Raw genomic sequence first — 21,586 nt, 5'->3', positions numbered from 1 at the left:
GCGGCGGAAGAGTTTTATTTGCTGGATGTACCTTTGTTTACTATGATGTCGAGTTTGGACACATTGAAAAGTTGTCTATGCCAGATTTTATAGAAATGGTAAACTCTGGCATTGGTGTTTATGTCGAAGAGTTTGCAGACCTCCTTCCAGATAACAACAATGGTCTTTTTGGTATTAACTTACGAGAACAATTTGATAATCTGTTTGGAAGAGATTTGCGGCCTTTACAAATTCCACAAGAAACAACTGAGCAACAAGAACCCATTGAACCGAAAGATGCATGTGAATTTACAGGTAAGAAACAAGAATACATACCTACAACTAGTTCAAAAAGTCATTTGGAGGTTGCATCACAAGATCCTTTGGATGTTTCATCACAAGATGTTCTGGATGTCCCCTCGCAAGATGTTTTGGAGGTTCCATCACAGGTGAATGATATGTACTAAAAATATCATTTTGTGTAGTTAATATTACACTACAAATCACTACATACTGATATGTATATCAGTATGGTAGCACGAGAAATCACTATACCATACAATCATATACCACTACATGCTTTCAAAAATGATTAGGTGATGTAACTATGTTTTATGCAATATAGATATTTACATATTTTTTTATGTTGATTAAAAATGCAGGAACAGTTTAGCCCAAGCCAGAAACAAAAAATGGTAAAAGTGAACAAAAAGCGCGCTACAAAGCCCGAAAAGTAGCAGGTAACAACACCCACCAGACCTGTTACTCGTTCCCATCCTGCAAAGAAGGTAGATGATATATATGAGAGTGGAAGTAAGTTCTCACCATCATATAAAGGACCGAAAGCTGCAGCTGCAGAAGCAATACCACTAAACAAAAAGAGAAAGCTTAAATTGCGCAAGTATTTCCGGAAACTGACTAAATCACCATTCTATAATGACATGAACGATGAACAAAAGAGTACTCTTTCCACATACATCAATAATGCAAAAAATCTTAGGTGAGTTCTCAATTGACACTTTTATATTGATATGTACTATTAGTTTGTGTATGTACTTTTGATATATGTATAAAAAATACTGAGAAAGACATATCAGTATGTATTGTTACACAAAGAATACTAACCTTTACGTCGTTTATTTTCTAGCTCAATTGCTTGGAGAGTGGGAGAAGGTGGTCTTTGTGTAAGTGGAACTACAGTTGATGACTTGGTGCAGAACGATTTATTAGAACAAGATCTTCTCAACTACGCACAATACAAGCTTAACACCAAATTTCAGAATGAGCAACCGATGCACGAAGTATACAAGAAATACTTGCATGTGTTGCATCTGGATCCGTCCGCTTGGGTAACTTGTTATCTTACACTGCATATTTACTACAGCACATATTCAAAAATTAAAAAAGTATGTAGGGGTAGGTACACTACATATCAATATTGCATAAAACAAAATTAGATATAAATTATTTCAAGTACATCCATGTTTTCAGTACAATGCCGAGTTCCCGGATAACCTCAAAGGAGCAACACAGGATTCTGTTTACAAACCAATATTGGCGATGGATGAAAGTATCAAGAAGATTCTTGTACCAATGTGCCACCACAATCTTCATTGGACGCTACTTGAGTATGACTGCGAAAAAATGGTGTTCAACCACTACAATTCTTCTAAGGCTGAATGGGGAGGTATTTGTTATCCACACGCCTGCAAAATGGCAGGTTACATGTATGTACCTATCAACGTGTAATTTCTGGAGAAGAACAAAGTAACAATGAAGAATGTAATAGTGAATGAATGTGAAACACCTCAACAAGGGGTATCTCCAGACTGTCTACTGTTTGTGATGCATTTTATGAAGATGATGAAGTCAAAAAGAAAATATGTGGGAGTGCCTTTGGGAGATGATGAAGAAGTGCAAGCGAAGATTCGTAACAAAAGGGTCCCATTAGCATGCAAATTTCTGAAAGCATCTCCACCAGAAATCAGTTGGCAGATGACACAAAAATAGTCTTACTTTCTAAAAGTAATCTAACAGTACATATCACTATTTACCTATTTTCTTTTCTTTTTATTCTTGGTTACATTTCATTTCATGAGTTCAAGAATGTTCAAAAACAAATATCTAATATGTAGTGATTTTTAATTTGAATTTGGGTTTAACTTTAATGTAGTGATATTTCAAATGTGTTACTTAAACATGATTTTGTGTTGTTGATACGAGGGGGCGCTGCCCCCTCGACCCCCGTGAAGATGGTGAATCAGCTGGAAAACCAAAAGATGTTCTAAATAATCTTAGTGGGAGATGATTAAACCACAAACCAGTACATATTTAATTGTTTTCTTGTTACAAACATCTAGTATGGTTACACTACAACCACTACATATCAGTATGTAGTGGTAGATACTAACACTACAATACTGACATGTAATTTCAGTATGTAAATACTTCACTACTGGTGATAGATACTGACATTTTGATAGACTTAACATATTTCATTATTCGAAAATAACTACAATAACTACATTTTGATAGACTTATAATGTTTCAAAAACCAAAAGATGTTCTAAGAAACAACAAAAACAGTATTTTCAGTACACTTGTAATGTATGTACTGTAAATGAAATACTTATTAACCAAATTCAGTTGGTACTGACAAAATCAAAAAAAAAACGGTAGAATAGAACAAGGGCTAGAGGAAAGAATTGTGGAAAAGGAATCTGGCAACATCATCGATATAACATTCTGCTGCACGTTCAAGCCTGTGATAAAAGAAAAAAGAAATCAGAACACTACTTGCTTAAAAGTACATTGTATTGTATCAAACTTACTTAATTAAGACATTAATATGTATCTGACTGAAATACATACCTGACACAAAATCATTCTTCAGAAAGTTCATACTGTCGGATAAGATTGCATGTTGCCTTGTTGTGATGAGTCTTCAAATTACAGTTTGAACACTTGACAGATTTTCTACTAGTCTCTATGCAGACTTAATACGTTTCCCCTTTTTCCTGCCTGGTGGAGACCTAATTACTTCTGCTGGGAGAACGATATCATCTACGTGATACTCATCGGGCCTGTGAGAAAAAAACAGTATCATATAAATGGAATGAACCACAACTACATATGAATATGTACACGGTATATTGTTCCTGAAAAACAAATATAAAAAAATAGTGGTATCTACCATTACATATCAGTATGTAACATCCATATGTAAGTAGGTTTATGTTGACAGTTTCAATTGCTATTACATGTGTAAGTGGTATCTACCATTACATATTGTTATGCAAAATGAAAATGTACTGATTAAAGACACATACCTGTCGTGGTTAGGAACGGGTCTAATAGCTATTGAATATAGCTTACGAAAAGTGGTAACTTTGAAATAATCTTCAACGTAATCAAGAATCCTTCCTCCAGATCTAGTAATAGCTGCAGTAGCGTGCGAGCATGGAAAACCATAAACGCGCCATCGTTGGCAAGTACAATTTTTTCTCTAGATCTACCATATGAGATCTGCACAGTACATATTCATGTGTTATTTTTCAGTACACCTAATATACACAGTACATATTTATATGTTCTCACAGAAACATGGTACTTAAAAAAAAGAAAAGAAAGTAAATAACATTCAGATGATAGAGATTAGGGGTAAACGCTAACCTTGGAGAATGCACTTCATAACGATTAGCATCTGACTGGCTAACTTTCCAGGGACGGCCAATTTGGATGTGTAGTTCAAGCAAGGCTTGATACGTAGGGGTTAGCAGTTCTGGGTCCATCAAGAGACTCTCTTCACGACGTTCTGACATCATTTCCATCATACGTATCCTACACGACAAGGGATAGCAAGTCTTTATACTAAAAATATACGTAGATTAACAGATATATGCTAATACTGTTACAAAAAGAAAACTAATATAAGCTTGTACTGTGACTAAGGAAACTGATACAAACCTGATCGAGTCAACGAACGCACACGCAGGTAATTTCTTCTCTTTGTTAATCCAGCTATTGAACGATTCAGCAACGCTAGATGAAGTGTAACCATAACTACAACCCTTGAAGAAAGCGGACCACTTTTCTTTTGGAATGTTGCGGCAGTAGTCAGCAACCCAAGGCCTTCCCAAATTAACCATTTCTTGAAGACCTTCCTCGTATGTTGCAGGAGAAAGAGCATATGTCGCCTTTCGGAAAGCATCAGTCACTTCCTTATACTTTTCGTCAGACTTTGCGATAGGTAAGTTTTTGTCCAAATGGAAGTAACAATATCTTTGATGAGAATCAGGGAACTCTTTGGGAATATATTTAACCAACCCTTCACCTCGGTCAGTCATAAAAGTGATTGGGCGATCATCATTCAAAGCCTCCTTCAGTTTCTTGAAAAACCATTCCCAGCTGATATTGTCTTCACCGGTACTAAAGCAAACGCAAGCGGATAAAATCCTGCAAAAAGGAATTACTAGTTATGTTAAGCAACTAATATTGACACTACATATTGACATGCAGTTGGTTTACCTCTTTGTTGATATGTGAAAACCTGACACTACATAATACATGTTAAGCAACTGATTGACACTACATTTTCACATGCAGTATGGTTTATCTCATACTCAGTAAGGTCAATATGTAGTATGTAGTATGGTCAATACTCATTGTCAGATAGTGAAGTAAGGTCAATATGAGTGATCTAACTACCAGACACTACATATCAAAAAAAAAAGAACCAGTTACCTTGATTGCCATTAAGACATGTTGCTGCCATGAGACCTCCTTTAAAAGTTCCAGTGAGAAATGTACAGTCACAGAAAATCATGGGACGACATAGTTTATATCCCTCTATACAAGCTCCAAAGCAAACAAAAAGTCTATTGAATCTTTTTGTAGCATCATTGAAATCGAAATCAATAAATGACCCAGGGTTTGTTTCCCTAACAGCATTCACCCACCAAGCAAGATCAGTGTACGACTTCACATCATTACCAAAAATCTGTTTATGCGACAACTCAATTGCATGATATGCGTGGTGATACTGGATTTCAATGCCACCACCAACTTTAAGATAATCTATGATCTCTGCTGGTGTTATGCGAGGGTTGTGCCTGACCATCTCATGAATTAGACTGTTCATGAGTTTTTTTGTAACTCTTGGATTCTTCAACATATAACCACCGCCACAGGTGTGCCTTCCCACATATTCCTTTATCTTAAAAACATCAATAGAACTACCAATGGCAGTTGCGTGAAGCTTCCATGAACAACCTTTCACACTACATACGGCGGTGAATCTCTCAAGGTCATTCTTCTTCTTAATTACCTCATATCCAGTTCTCATGCAGTATTTTTGGCATGCTATACGTACGGCATCAACACCACCATAGAATAATTGATCTGTATCATCAAAATCTTATCCCAACCATCTGAAAAAAACACTCTTGGGGCTTCTTTACCTTCTTTCAAATAACTATTCTTTGCACTGACAACTAAGTCTGCATTACTGTCAACTTCCATACGCCTATATGCGCCATTTGAAATTACATCCACGTGCAAATCAAAGCTGATTGCTTTGAAGAATGTAATGCAGAGATTCCCTGGAGTGTTACATCGGCAAGAATATGAACTATCGCTTGATTCTGGAAATAGTTAACCAGAATAGTCGATGGAGTCAACCAGCTCCACATATTACAGATGCGAAATTTCAAATCCTCTAAAGTTGAAAACGATGTAACCTCATATGCAAAATGATATTGCTTATGGTATACATGAGAATAGATGGAGAAGTATGGTTTGGGAGCAACGTCAGACATGTTAACCCTGTAAAAAATGACATGTACTGAGATGAAACAAAAAGAGTCTTTGTATTGACATGCTATAAGCAGTACGTATTGACATGTACTGACTCATATTGATATGTATTGGCATCTACTGCAGGATGAAAAAAGAGCATGCTATATGCAGGACGTATTGACATGTACTGACTCATATTCAATGTATTGGCATCTACTGCAGAATGAAAAGAGAGCACGCTATATGCAGTACGTATTGGTAATACTACCTACGATCTGTCTAATGAAAACTAAACAGAACAGCAGCAGAAAAACGTAGAAAATACAAAAAAACAGATTACAAAAAACAGAACAGAAATCATAAAAAGAAATCATACCTTGTTCGAATCTGAGATAAACCTAATTCGAAGCTCAAATACCTAATTGAAACACACAAAAATCACGAAAATTACTTAAAAAACGAACGAAAATTACTTCGAAACTGAATTGACATTTTAAATCATCATAAAACAGAAATCATAAAACGAAATCATAAAAAGATAACAATGTACATCATATACAATTATCCTAATAGAAATCGGATCAGAATAAACCTAATTATTCATCAAGATTTCTAGAACAGCAGCAGAAGAGGATGATTGAAAGGATAAATACCTTGGTTTGAAGCTCAGATGACCTAATTCGAAACTCAGAAGAACCTAATTCCAAGATCAGATGAAGATGATTGAAAAACAGTACCAGAAATTTATTCTATCCAAAACGCAGAGTGAGAGAAACCGATCTGAGAAGAAAAAAAGAGGAAAGAAACTGACTTGTTCGTCACTTTGAGTTGCAGAATGGTATGTTGGGAATATTTGAAAACTGGTCTTGTGTAAACCGCACGTGGATGGAGTAGGGGATAAAGTTTCTGGTCCAAAAACATGTTTTTGGACCAGGGGATAAATCAATTCTGGGAGTGGACTAGCCAGTAACCGATTCCCTCATTCCTGGACTAGCCAGTAATTCCTAGTTAGAAGACCTAAAAAGGTATCAAAAAACAAAAAACCTTAGTTTTCAGAGAGAGAGAGAGTCCGGTTTTCAAGCGGCAACAATGGAGATTGGATCATTATCGAATCAGATCGGAGAAAGAGTTACAGGGTCAGATCAGAGGTTAGGGATGAGCTTACAGGGTTTGAAGACGAATACTGGTACATCTAAGAAGTGGTTGAGGTAGTAACTGGTGATAGTAGACTTGGTGGGGTTTCTTCAGGTCTGGATCAAGAAAACTAGGAATTACCTATAGATCTTATTATAGTGTTCTTACTTAGTGGCAGGTCCACCCACTAAATCCCAGTAATCGGAGGTCCATAATAAAAAGAAAACAGAAAAATGGACCCAACTTTTTAAGCCCTGGTCCTGCACACATGTGGAACATATGGGGACGTATTTTTAAATACCGAAAACACCCTCAAGTATATAAAAGCAGTAACCAAATTCATTTTCTCGATCTATTCTTCTTCTTCATTTTCTCATCTGTGGTTCGGTGAAGAGCTCCGGCTATGAAGATCTTCTGAGGTGTTGATCAATTCGCGAACTCAAACTAAGATTAATCGGTAGGTTCACTTCCTTACTGTTGGTATAGTTTAGGTTTTTATTTTTCCTTTCTTATTCAAAAGCTTATTTTAATTTAGGTTTTTTTCTTCTCGGATTAGAGAAATTTTCATGTTTATAGAAAAATCTAATGTTTAGGTATTAGATCTGATGTTGATAGTAAACTGGAAGAGTTTACTTTCGTCGATTTGGTATGATCTCTGAGTGTGTTTGTGTTGCACCGCGTTTTTTAATTGATTTTTGGGTTCGATCAATGAGTACGTATATGTAATACTGAAATATCTTCTTTGATTTGGTTATATTCAGAGTTTTGTCATTGTTTTTGGGTTCGATCCATGAGTAAGTATGTGTAGTACTGAAATATATGCTTTGATTCGGTTACATTCAGAGTTTTGTCATTGTTTTTGGATTCGATCCATGAGTGTATTTGTGTTGCACCGCGTTTTTTAATTGATTTTTGGGTTCGATCCATGAGTACGTATATGTAATACTGAAATATCTGCTTTGATTCGGTTATATTCAGAGTTTTGTCATTGTTTTTGGGTTCGATCCATGAGTACGTATGTGTAATACTGAAATATGTGCTTTGATTCGGTTATATTCAGAGTTTTGTCATTGTTTTTGGGTTCGATCCATGAGTACGAAGATTTTTAGAACATCTTGATCGATTCAAGAACCCAAATCGATTCTAGCCTTTGGTAAGTTGATTTTCCTTATTAATCTTCTTCTCGTAATGTTTATTCGAAGGTTTCAAGATCTAATCACTAATTAGTTGATGTTTGATTATGTTTTCCAATTTGCACGCATGATTAATCAAGTGTTCCTTCATTTTCATGAAAATTATCCAGATCTAGATGAATATTTACGTTTTTTATTCATTTCGTTACTAGATCTGATTATACTAGTTTTCTTTTGTTGGGTTTAGGTTTTTTTCAGTTGTTTTTGTGTATGAACTATCAGTACGTATATGATGTACTGACAAAAAACCTAGTTAATTATTTAGTTTTTGTTATAGATTAATTCCAGGTGAGAGTACTTTTGATGCCCTCCTTACTCCTGAGTCCTGAGTCCCGGTCCTTCCGGGGTAATGGGTTTCATTTATGCACCATTGTAACGAAAATTATTAGAAGGAGATGGATTTAAAACATAGTAGTGTGAGGATGTGGGAAGCTTACTTATTTATCTGCACTTGAGTAATTAGATAAGACCCTCAAGATTAGCCTAGCGTTGATGCATAGTAATGCGACGATTCAGAATTTACCTCATTGTCAAAGGGGGAGGAGTCTTTTTGTACATACAATGACATGAAGATTTCCATTGAGTCTTTCATCTAGATTTCTGTAACCTGTCTAATTTTTTTCTTTCTTTGGGACAGACATGAAAAAGCCAAATCTGGCTGCTGAAATTGCACGCCAACTCAGTAAATTTCATCAGGTGGAGATACCAGGTTCTAAAGAGCCACAATTATGGAACGATATCTTCAAGTTCCTTGAAAGAGGTTCGCCCTTAACTAGGCATATAATGTTGGATTTTCACATTTATTCTCTCCTCAATGCAAACAAATATTCTTGGACCTCCAAAATTCACTGGAATAGTTTCTTTCTGTTGCAGCATCTGGTCTTAAGTTTGATGAACATGAAAAGCAGAGAAGGTATGAGACAATATCGTTTGAAGAAGTTCGTCATGCTGTTAATGAGCTGAAGGTAGTTTTTCCAATTGATGAGTTTCACTTGTTTGTTACCTTCATGTCATCCCTGCGATATTCATTTCTTGAAATAAACATAATGAAGAATGCTTAGATATTCTAGTGTACAGTGTGATGTCACTAGTTCAAACTTCAAAGCTGATATATCTTTGGTGTAAGTTTATCTTTGTGTTCATAATGTGGTTTTCACACGCAAAAGCACGAGTTGATTCAAACTTAATTTTGTCCTCTAACAGCATCTAACAGACCTCCTTAATGCTCCAGTGGTTTATTCTCACAATGATTTGCTTTCTGGAAATTTGATGCTCAATGATGATGAAGGTAATCTTATGCTCTTACTATTTTTTAAATTTGCAGTTAAGGGGTATGCATTTTTCTTATGATTATTGTTTGGGGTTGTTTCCTCCATCTCTTTATTGTTTAGTGGTCAATGAAAATGGTTGAAGAACCATAAAATGCACATTAGTTGATGCTCTCTCTTAGACTTGGTGTAGCTATTTTGTGATGGCTGCTCTCCCATTGAACACGTTAAATCCTGGACTGTTTTTAAGATCAGTCCATGACTTGATAACTGAGACTTGTGATACGACTGCACTCCTAATCTTAATAATCTGGCTAAAAGTAAAAAAAAGGCTTATATAAATTTCCGACTCTATGATGAGTAAGATAGCATATGAATCGGGTAAATATACTCTTCGATATGAATCGTATGTTTATGGTATGATATCTGGTTTACCTAATAAGCTGATACTAACATTTACGTTTCTGTAACCATTTTTGTTGGACGTCTAGAAAAGCTTTATTTCATTGATTTCGAGTACGGGTCATACAGCTACAGAGGCTATGATATTGGAAACCACTTCAATGAATATGCAGGCTTTGATTGTGACTATAGCTTGTAAGTTTTTCTTATTACATCAGTTCCTCTTCACTCTAAGTGGAATTCTGAAAAAATGTGCTTAATTGTTGCTTATGTGGTTTTGATGTAGGTACCCCAATAAGGATGCACAGTATCATTTCTTTAGGCATTATTTGAAGCCTGACGTACCACAAGAGGTATGCAAAATATTTATCATTGATTCTTACAGATTTGTACTCTACCTTGAAGAAGTGCAGCAAATATGTACTCGAATTTGTAAGCATTCAGATATATAATCGGATTTGTAAGCAGTACGACAGATATGTACTCAGATTTCTAAGCAATGCGACAGATATGTACTCAAATTTGTAAACAGTGTAGCAAATATGTAATCGAATTTTTAAGCAGTGTACCGGATATGTACTCGAATTTGTAAGCAGTGTAGACACACACGTTTGGTAGTAATGGGTATTATGGACATTTCCATGTTTTAATTAATTTTGGACCTCCGGATAAAAAAAAGATCCGGTTGGACCCTACTATAAATAACTATATGGGCCTAGGACCAAACAAGAAATTTTCCGCAAGAAAATAGTAATGCATGGAAGGTGGTTGCAAACAAAAAATCAAGGAGCAAAACGCAGTCTATCAATCAAGTTTCGATTTACTGCAAATATAAGTCTTTCATTGTTACACGGGTTTCAAATGGTTTATTGCTGGAGGAAAAAACTATAAATACAAAGGATGTGAATCAAATTCTGGTGAGTAGAGAGGAAATTGTTTGGTTGAAGAATATTATGAGAAAAGAATCGAAAAAAAACTTTTATGGGCAATGGTACTGGACGTTTCATAGAAATGACGAACATATTTTGTTATCAAGAAACGAAAATAAGTATAGTGAATTTTTCAGAGCTTCTTTTCTTTCAACAAGAAAAGACAATCAATTTGTTTTCCGGCGGAGTCTGTTGATTCTAGATGGTCTAATTTTACTACTGCTTTCTCGAACATTGTTTCTTCAAAAACAAGGGTTGTTCATGAGGAAAAAAATAATATGCAAGAGATTATGGAACCAGTGATTAACTCTTCAACAACTACTAATTCTTCATCAGTTATTAACACATCGCCAAGTAATTGGGATTTAGCTTTGATTGTGGAGGTCTCTGACGAGAACAAAACATGGGATCAAGTTGGTCATGAAATTTCTAAAAGGTTTGAGTTCAAAACAACTTTTGATCTATTTCCTTTTGACGATAAAAAAGCCTTTTTCTTTGTTACTGAGGAGATTAAACAAGATTTAGTCAGAAGAGGTTGGATTTTTAATGGGACGTCAATCAGACTTTTACCATGGTGGGAATCTGTTAATGCTGTTTCACAAGTCAATAACACCCATGATAATTCATGGATTGAGATTAAAGGGGTTCCCTTCAATCTATGGGGTGAATCTTTATATAGATCACTTGGAAACAATTTTGATGGTTTGTTGGAAATTCATGCGTCCACATTATGCTGGGAGGATGTTTCTCGTATTCGGATTAAGGTAAAAAATGCAATTCATTCATCTTCAAGTTCTTTGATTCATTTTAATGGCGAAGCGTTTACTGTTAATATCAAACCTTTGGTGCTCGTTAATGGCGAACCAGAATTACTTTTCAAAAAAGTCAGTGTTCCAAAAATCAACTTTGAATCGGCAATTATTCCGGTAATTCAGCCTTCAAAGAAGCCGGAGAATGTTTCAGTCAATATTCACTTGCCAAATATAGCTCGACCAATATTGCAACCGCTTGATTTACGGCGTAAAGAATTTTTCAAAAGATTTTCTAAACCGGCATAAGAGTTGGAGGTAACTTCAAAGAATTTAAATTCAAATTCTACCTCCAAATCTTCGGATATGGATACATCCAGATCGGATTCGGATTTTGGTTCAAATTCTTCATCGGGTTCAGAATTTTCAAATTTGAATTCAACGGCTACTTTGGAGAATAATATTTGTTCTTCAACGATATTGTCTCTCACTTTCCATAATGAAGATGAAGTTAGTGACTACTTAGAAAATGTTGTTTCAATTCCTTACCTCCAAAAATTAGATGCGGATTGTTTGGAAGATGCTTCTCCAATTTCCATTGTAGACTGTGGAGAAATTTTCTATGATTCATCAAACTAAAGAGAAATGGAGTTCACTGAGACACAAGGTATGTCCTAATCTGAGAAATCAATTTGAGGATGTTCTGATGCAAATGGTTAATTTAGGGACAAAAATCGGGCTGAACTATGAGGGCTCGAAGGAGGAGATTAATGATGCTATGATGGATGTTATCAGAGAGCATCTCAGAAAATTTGACAAGAATCGTGTCAACTCATTTTCATCTTAAATTGGGTGTTTCTGGATTTTTGTTTTTTTTTCTTTTACAATGAATATTGTTTGTTGGAACATTAGAGGGTTAAACGATTTAAACAGAAGAGATATTGTCAAGAAGAAAGTTAGAGATTGGAAGCCTACAATTTTAATGCTTCAAGAGACTAAATTGCATCTTTGTACTGATTTAATTGTTTGGAAGTGTTGGGGAAATAAGAATGTTAAGTGGATTGATTCGCCTTCTCAAGGAAGCTCTGGAGGTATTTTTTGTCTTTGGGATTCTTCTAAGATTGAGGTTTTGGATTATCTTATGGGTCCTTTTTCAATTACACTTTTGTGTAAAACTATTGGTACTTCTTTTGAATGGATGTTTACTGGAATTTATGCGCCTTGTGCTTCTTACACTGAAGATGTCAAGGAATTTTGGAGAGAAATAGAAGAAGTGCGCAGTTTCTGGAATTATCCTTGGGTCATTGGTGGAGATTTTAAAGAAATTCGTTTTGGTCATGAAAGATCAATAGGTAGTAGCATCACTACTGGTATGAAGAAGCTGAACAGATTCATCTCAAAGCATCAACTTATTGATCTTCTGTTAATTGACGCTTATTTTACATGGACGAATAATCAAGTTCAGAGTGTGAGAAGTAGAATTGATAGATTCTCAATTTCCATTCCTTGGGATTCAGAAAATCCAAATGTTATTCAACAAGCTCTCCCTGGACCAGTCTCTGATCATAGCCCCATAACTCTTATTTGTGATGGTTTGAAGCGTGGTCCTTCTCCATTTCGCTGTGAGTATTATTGGTTTTCTCATCCCGATTTTTTATCTTTAATTAAACTTTGGTGGGAGTCTTTTTCTATTTCAGGTAATCCAGACTTTGTTTTCTGTAAAAAGTTGCAAATGTTGAAGTCTAAACTAAAGGAATGGAGCAAGCAAGAATATGGAGAATTAGAAAGAAAGCTGGAGGAACTTGAGGAATTTTTTTTCTAATCTGGATATTGAAGAAGATCTTAACAATGGGCTTATTGAGGAGCAGAGGAATGAAAGAGTTGCTTCTAAACAAGAATGGTGCAGACTTATTTTAGTGAGAGCTGAGAAGTGGAGAGCAAGATCTAGAGTTGATGATATGAAAAATAATGAAAAAAATACAATGTATTTTCATAGATTGGCAAATGACAACGGAAGAAAGAGTTACATTGGTTCCATCAAGGTTAATGGAGTTCAAACAGACAAAGAGGATGAGATTAATACTGGCATTGTGGATTTTTTCAGAACATCTTCAAAGCTAATTCTCAAAGACTTGTTAATATGGAAGGAATGTATTTCAACAAAATCTCTGAGGATGTTTGTGCTAACTTGGAAAAAGATTTTGATGAAGAGGAATGTTTAAAAGCTATCAAATTGTTGGGTCAAAACAAAGCTCCTGGGTCAGATGGCTTTCCAATGAGCTTCTATTTGTTATGTTGGGATATTATTAAGCAAGACTTCATGGAGGTGGTGAAAGATTTACAATCCAGGGGATTTCTTGACTGGAGGCTTAAAAACACATTCATTGCTCTCATACCAAAGAAGGATACAATTGAGGAAACTAAGGATTTGAGGCCAATTAGCTTAGTTCATGGTGCTTATAAAATTATCTCCAAAATGATGGCAGAAAGATTCAAGGATACTCTTCCTTCTGTAATTTCTCATCATCAAACAGCTTTCATTAAGAAAAGGCAGATTTTGGATGGGGTATTAATAGCTAATGAGCTCATTGATTCAAGATTAAAGAGTGGGAAACCAGGTCTTTTATGCAAAGTTGATTTTGAGAAGGCATTTGATCATGTCAATTGGGATTTCTTAGATGAAATTATCAATCTTATGGGTTATGGAGAGAAGTGGAGAAAGTGGGTCAAGTGTTATATTGAATTTGTGAAGTTCTCTGTGTTGATTAATAGCAGTGCAAGTGGGTTTTTTACAAGTGGAAAAGGCATCAGACAAGGTGATCCTTTGTCACCTTTTTTATTTCTTCAAGTTGGTGAAGCTCTCACTTATATGATTAAACAAGCTCAAGCTCAAGGCTTGTTATCAGGTTTCAAAGTGTGTGATGCTAGCATGCTTAGTAGTCATCTTCAATTTGCAGATGATACTTTGATCTTCTTAGATGTTGATGTTGAGCAAGTGAAGAATCTCAGGTTACTCCTTATTTCTTTTGAACTCTTAACTGGTCTTAAAATTAATTTTTCTAAGAGTCAAATTTTTGGAGTTGGCTTTGATGGTGATTTAACTCAGTATTGTGACATTCTAGGTTGTTATTCTGGTTGTTTACCCACTATTTACTTAGGCTTACCTCTTGGTGATAAGTTTAGAGGAGTTGCTAAATGGGATAGAATAATTGTCAAATTTATTGCCAAATTAGATGGTTGGAAGAAGATTCTTCTTAAGAGAGCAAGAAAAATAACACTCATTAATAGTGTTCTTGCTAGTCTGCCTGTGTGCTACATGAGTTTATTTGAAATGCCAATTGCAGTTTGCAACAAGCTTGAGAAGATTATGAGAGATTTCTTATGGCTTGATAACAAAGGGAGGAAAAAGTCACATCTTGATAAATGACCTGCAATCTGTAGAAGAAATAAATTGGGTGGCTTGGGAGTAAAAAATTTGAAAAAAAAAATGAATCAAGCTCTGCTTTGTAAATGGTCTTGGAGATTTGCAAATGAAAAAGATGCATTGTGGAGGAAACTTGTAGCTGATAAATATGGTGTGGAAGAGGTATATTGGTTAGCTAAAATTCCTAAATGCACTTATGGAAATTTAGTCTGGAGAGCTATCATGAACTGCAACAACTTCTTTCTCAAACATGTCAAATTTAAAGTGCATTCTGGTACAATTACAAGGTTTTGGGAGGATAGTTGGTTGTATGACAGACCTTTTAAAGATTGTTATCCTCATCTCTTTAATATTTCAAGATCAAAGAACTTTAAAGTGTCAGAAGTTGGAACTACAAGTGAAAATGGTGTTATGTGGAATCTTAGAACTCCTACAAGATTGTTTGGAGAAGCTGCTGTGGAACATACTATCTTGCTAACTGATTTGAGATCTTTTTCTTTCAATATTGATTTAGAAGATGAGTTACAATGGTCTTTGAGCTCAAAAAAAAATTATACAGTGAAGTCTCTATATGATTTTCTTTCCACTGTTGATACAAATGGTCAGGAGAATGCAGTCTTTTCTTTCATTTGGAAGCAAAAATATCCTCCCAAGATTGGTTTCTTTTTATGGACAATTGCTCATGACAGGCTTCCCACTAGAGACTCTTTAAGAAGAAAAGGTATGGATGTTCCAATTGATTGTCCTTTTTTCTCTGAACATGAAACAACCTCCCACCTGTTGTTACATTGTTCTTTTGCTAAGAAAATCTGGAGTTGTTTTCTGGAGAAGCTAAACTGGTTCTTCTCAATGCCTGAGAATCCTTCAACTGCAATTCAAGAATGGCATTTAACTCAATCCTCTTCAGCCTTAACTGCTATTTGGAATTCAATCCCTGCAGCAATTCTTTGGTGCATCTGGCAAGAGAGAAATGCAAGAATTTGCAATGGTAAAGTTAGCAATGAAACGACAATCACTAATAAGGAAATCTATTGTCTTTATTCATGGTCTTTAGTTATCAAGGATTTTGTGTCTATTTCCTCCACGGATGTAATGAGTAATTGTAACTCAACCTTTTTTGGTTGATCATGAGTTCTATCTGTTTGTTTTTGGGTCTGTTTTTGACCTTTTTCTTTGAGCTTTAGCCTGTTTGTAGGCCTTTGCTCCTTTCTTTGTACTTTGGTTCAGGGTGGTATAATTCTTTTATACCTTCTCCTGTTGATCAATATTATTCCTTTCTTTGCTAATCAAAAAAAAAAATCACCTAAAAGGGAACGGTCTAATAAAAACGTGCAAGTGCACTCAGCTTGTATAACGGTGCTGCCAAGTGGCCAACTGAAGATGTGACATGGTGGCGCGTCATCAGTGGCTTGGCGAAAGTGTCAGATATGCGGAGTGCATGTCTGAGTTGCAGAGATAGTATGGCATGTGCCAAACTGGGTTTGGACATGGCCAAGGATGCGAGATTAGCATCACGAGATGCCAAATGAGTTTGGCAAACAACCTGTATGCATGAGGCGTGCAGGCATGCAAGCAAGACTTGCATTAGCACACTTGCATCATTGGCAGAATGATGTACAACCGTGATGGCACAATATTTGGCTGGCAAATGCGTTATCATGCAACGAGGCAAGATGACATGTGCAGGGCGCATGGCCTCGACAGTTAGAGTTGGTTACACGTGAAGTGGGTTTGCTTTATGCTTTCTTAACTGTTAGGAAGGTCCCGTTTGGCTTGGCAAGCGGTTTGGCAAGTTTGGCAACAGTTAGCTAACTGCAAAGTTGTAAAGTAAATCTGTAACTGCTTGCAGTTACTTGTACATAGCTTTTTGTAAGGTTGTATAAGCCTGATCTTGTGAAGGGATTGGGTAATCCGGAATAAGAAGAGTGTGTAACCCTAAGTGTGCAATAAATAAAAGGCTAAGGCCTGATTTAAAGAAAAAGTTTTGTTGTTGCATAATTCCCTTTGGTTTGGCTTAATTGTTTATGCATCAAGCGGAGTGTGTGCATTTGATTGAAGGCTTGGAAGATTAGTGAACATAACCTCTGTCTAATATGGGATAAACGGAGTTTTAGTCAAGCAAATTAAAGTATTGGGTAAGTGCGAGTTGGCTGAGATTGTGCTGTGGAGCATAATTGTCATTGTCAAGTTGGTATCGCATTTGAGAAGTGCGAACCTGTGACAGCTTGTATATACAGATAGTGGATTCTATTAGAGGAAGAATGGACAAATGACTTCACCAGCTAGTCAAGGTGTAGCGTTAGAAAAATCCGCGAGACATACAAGAAACGTTTGACTTCATCGTAGGCGCAAAATAAGATACAGACAGTGTACGTATGGTAAGATGCAAACTATATACGTATGAGATCCTGTTCGCCCGTTGAGAATTAACAAGCCAAGAATTGTTAGCTTGGAGAAAATAAAATAGATTTTTTTTTCAATTTATAGTAATTTGAGTCTGATAGTTTTGCTCAATATAGAAACCCCGTAGCCTAGCCATTGGATGTGAGCAAAATATAATTGGCCCCAAATTAGCCAGGTAAATTTATGCACTTGACGACACGCCAATTTCCTTTTCTTGTGTTAGAAAGCGCATCCATTGCTTTCAGGAATTGGAATGCAAATTTGTAGCAAGGTGAGGCCTACCAACACACTAGCTCTCTAGCAATGGTCCTATCATTAGAAAAGACGACATAGCCAGCATCTTTAGCACTTCAACCGTCTTCTTCTATGATGAAAGTAAAGAATATAATAATAAATCTAATGGAAGTTGATAGTTGATAACAAAGTAATCACATAATTACATCAAAAATCAATACCAAAAAAGATTAGTGTTTCAAACACAGCCAATTGCAAGGATTATAATATGAGAGATTAGAACTACATATAGCAGGAAACCGTAATTCAGGCCCAAACCAATCACCAAAAGGAGATGGATGGATGGAAGTTAAATCCAAACTGTGACGACAGGTCGTGGAAATTGTCCCGGCTGAGATGATTAGAGGTCGGGATAGGAAACCTCATTTCAGACACACGAGCTTCCTACCACAAACCACACTCCTGCTAGAAGTCAAACAAAAAAGGCATATTTTAGTAAACCATGCTATGTAGTAATCTATAATTCAGGAAGAAAGGAGAATCGACAAGTGTGAGGATCAATTCCTAAAGTACGTTACAGAAATACTTTAGACATTAGAAAGGTTTTGCATGTTTGAAGAAAGCAATCCTTATTTAAGATTTTCAATCTGATCTACATAACTTAAGCAATAGGTGAAGTAAATTGGGGTGGAACACTAAGCAGTCACATCCGCATATGTACTAGTGTACTACAAGTCATCAATCATCCTATTTACATTGCAAGAGGATGGGAAAAGCTCTAAAAGTAAATAAGCATATCACTGTATCACATAGCTCCTAACCATCAAAATGACAAATAATGGAGTGGAACAGCATCAATGAGAGAAGTAACAACATAAACGTATAGACAAAGGAGAAATTGGGAGTTACTGACAGTAGTGAACATCCCCGGCGTTGCTTTTTCTTCTTTTCTTTTTGCTTCTGTGGTGGCTTTATCACTACCTTGATTGCAGCATCAAAAACTGCTTTCACATTCTGTTCATTAGGAGAGCAAAGGATACCAATTAGAACTTAGATGTACTACGAGAAGATTGGCGTGCAACACATTGCAACTTGATGCTCGTGTGGTCAAGGAAACAACAAAAATTACTGTTACCTGCTGAGTTTTTGAACTACATTCAATATAATAAGCCGCCCCTATCTGTTTTCGTAGTTCTTCACCCTGATAGTAGTGAACACTGTTATTCTCAAAATCAACAAAGACACAAGTCATCACAAGAAGTGGCCACACCATAAATGTTCACCCCATCTAAAACTGGAACTTATGGAGCAGCAACCACACCTGTGCAGTACTCACGGGAACCAATCCTGGGTGATCAGCCATATAATGCTTATCTTCGCGAAGATCTGTGTCCATTATAAAGCACTAATTCATTAAGACTGGATATAGTAATTTCACATAGATATCCACAATGAGTAAGGACAAAAGCATTAAGCATCAATACATATTATTAACACATTAATACACCACAATGATAGGCTAGACCTAAGTCCATAACTGCTAAATAGCCTTTAAAGATGTATATGCTGACTCAGCAGAAGCAATTATATGGTATTGTATGGATATGATAGGAGAGAAGGTGACCAGTGGAATTGGAAAAGTTGCTTAATTAGTCTTGCAACTGTACAAGCCTAGAATTATCGACTGTTGTTGAGCTTGTGAGAAGTACAGACGATGCGTCCATGGTTTATCACCTATTCCCACAAAGGTTGGTGCCCTGTTTGTATGATCCAGTAAATCTGTCTTTTAACTATATCTCCCCCCAGCATCTAAAGATTCTAAACGTGTAACTGGTCAAAACAGAAAATCTCTAACATACTTGCTCTGGGACTTGCAGTTCAAATTAACTACACAAATGACTAGTGGAGTAGATCCAAGACCTACATTATGTGGTTGTTTAGCTGTGAGACTCGGGTCAGACGCATAAAACTTTTCAACAAATATGTATGTTTAAGCATAAATGTATGTTTAAGCATAAAGACCATCACATATGTATGTTTAAGCATAGTGACGAGAACCAAGAGTGGTGATCCATATGTTTAAGCTTCATGGATAGCAAGGTTGGATGAAAAAAGCTGGAGTGAAGGTATCTGACTGATGATGGAAAATCAAGAACAAAAAGGAACCTGCTGCAATTACCATTTTTCAAGTAATTCTTTATGATATCTATAAATGTGAATTTACAAAGGGGTTTAGTATGTTAAACTACCAAGGAGATTTTTGACTGAAATATTGGAAAGCAACACATATGCAATGGTCAATAATAGCATGCAGACCTGCCTTTTCAGATGGGTTATATGCATAAGCTTACACCGCTAGTTGCACTTCCTAAACCAAAGTTTTAGAGAACAAATCTATTCTTGTTGATGTATCTCTAATTCTCACATTATTTAACAACACACTATATATAGTAGGATAGTGAAGCAGATAAAAGAAAGAAAACCGAGTTAATTAGTAAATGTGTTACATCCGCAAGATTGTAGCTAACTAGTAGCACTAATCCACTCCAAAATAACATGATAAAACAGGAATCCCATGAGAATGGCAGATTATAATCCAGTTAGGGGGGGGGGATATCAGGTATAAGTGGTAACCGTAATAGCAGATCTAACAAAGCAAATTAGGAAGTAAAACATCACGATGTGAAGCAAACGAATAAGCAATTTTTCTGCACTTACCCAATTTAGTTCCAGCAAGAACAACAGGAACTCCAGGCGCGAAATGTTGAAGCTCTGGGATCCACTGTAATCATACTTCCGTAAGAGAATCAGCTAAGCATAGTTACAAACACATTTAGCCATTACACTAAACTGCAGAATTTTCATGAAGTGGTTACCTTTTTAAGTACATTTTCATAGCTGGCACGGCTGACTAACGAGAACGCTAAGACGAAAACATCCGCTCCTCTGTAGCTAAGAGGCCTTAATCTATTATAATCTTCTTGCCCTGTCAAGAAAAGTACTAGGTTCATGTCAAACGGTTCACAAGCAAAAACAGAATTTTGCAAAGGTTCAAATCAATTCAAAAATTTAGTAACTAGCAATACTAAGAAGGAAAGAAATTAACATGAAAACTGAGTAGAATTTTACCAGCTGTATCCCAAAGGCCTAAATTAACAGTCGTTCCTTCGACGACTACATTTGCGCTGAAGTTATCAAACACAGTTGGTATATAGTCCTGAAAACAAGTAAAACAACATAATTCCAACAAATTGAAACAAACCCACAAATTAAAACTGAGAAAAAATCATAAAAATTTGCAAAACCCATAACCAGAAATGCACAAAAAAAACATAAAAACTAAGAGATATACAAGGAGGAGGATGAAATGATTACAGTGGGAAATTTGTTGCTAGTGTAGCAGATAAGCATACAAGTTTTACCAACAGCACCATCACCTACAGTAACACACTTGATAAACCTAGAAGCACTAGAAGCCATTGAAGAAGAGGAATTAGAAGAGAATGATAAGGGGAAACAACGGGTTTGGTTGTGGGTGTGTTTTTCACTTTTGAGAAAAAGAGAGAGAATACAAAAAAAGAAGGTAGAAAAAGATCACATGATTCTTGACACTTTCTCTCTCTGTGTGTGTGTCTCTGAAGATATAATTGGTGATTCTGGTAAATGATTTTTCTGAAAGGGTTTTTAAATTTTTTCAGAATTTGGGTTTTCTTTCAGTTCAATTCAAGAGAGAGAGAGCGAGAATTGATTGTAAAGAACAAAAAAGTATGAAACCTGAGAGGTGGGTAAGTGCAGGTGGTGGTGGACTGGTGGTAGGGAAATGTAGTGTGTGTACTCTAGTACTGGTAAAGGAGCTTTCAATGTGGATTGGGTTAAAGGCTGACTCTCTGTATTATATGCTATAAAAGTAAAAGCTTAAGAGTCGTTTATAGCGCGTCTAGATACACGTCCAGAAGCCATTTCTTAACTTCTGGAAGTCAAAAAGCAAGAAATCAGTTTGGACGTAAAATTTTAAAACAACTTCCAGAAACAGAAAAATTAATTTTTTGTGAAGTAAAATATCATCGCTTCTGAC

At 36.0% G+C, this 21,586-nt stretch overlaps 2 protein-coding genes across 3 annotated transcripts; one reads left to right on the top strand and one right to left on the bottom strand.

Annotated features, from left to right (window-relative positions):
* The first annotated feature begins 12,336 nt into the window (after window positions 1–12,336).
* On the top strand, window positions 12,337–13,272 carry LOC113294983. Its single transcript, XM_026543347.1, has 2 exons — window positions 12,337–13,072; window positions 13,148–13,272. The coding sequence occupies exons 1-2, from the start codon at window positions 12,337–12,339 to the stop codon at window positions 13,270–13,272; spliced, it is 861 nt and encodes a 286-aa protein (XP_026399132.1).
* A 4,370-nt stretch (window positions 13,273–17,642) lies between these two features.
* LOC113297951 (rac-like GTP-binding protein 3) lies at window positions 17,643–21,365 on the bottom strand. 2 transcript variants are annotated; one of them, XM_026546566.1, is made up of 8 exons: window positions 20,887–21,365; window positions 20,641–20,728; window positions 20,388–20,497; window positions 20,230–20,293; window positions 18,833–18,897; window positions 18,647–18,712; window positions 18,425–18,525; window positions 17,643–17,976 (listed from the first exon to the last, which is right to left on the bottom strand). In XM_026546566.1, the coding sequence occupies exons 1-8, from the start codon at window positions 20,989–20,991 to the stop codon at window positions 17,934–17,936; spliced, it is 642 nt and encodes a 213-aa protein (XP_026402351.1). In that variant the 5' UTR covers window positions 20,992–21,365; the 3' UTR covers window positions 17,643–17,933. The 2 variants fall into 2 exon arrangements, with proteins under 2 accessions (XP_026402351.1, XP_026402352.1); XM_026546567.1 differs by having other exon boundaries at window positions 17,643–17,973.
* Between the last annotated feature and the right edge of the window lie 221 nt (window positions 21,366–21,586).

Source organism: Papaver somniferum, chromosome 7 (assembly GCF_003573695.1).
Source record: "Papaver somniferum cultivar HN1 chromosome 7, ASM357369v1, whole genome shotgun sequence".
In the NCBI taxonomy this organism is placed as follows: domain Eukaryota; kingdom Viridiplantae; phylum Streptophyta; class Magnoliopsida; order Ranunculales; family Papaveraceae; genus Papaver; species Papaver somniferum.
Note: the sequence above shows the minus strand (reverse complement) of the source record. Positions and strands in the feature narration are given on the sequence as shown.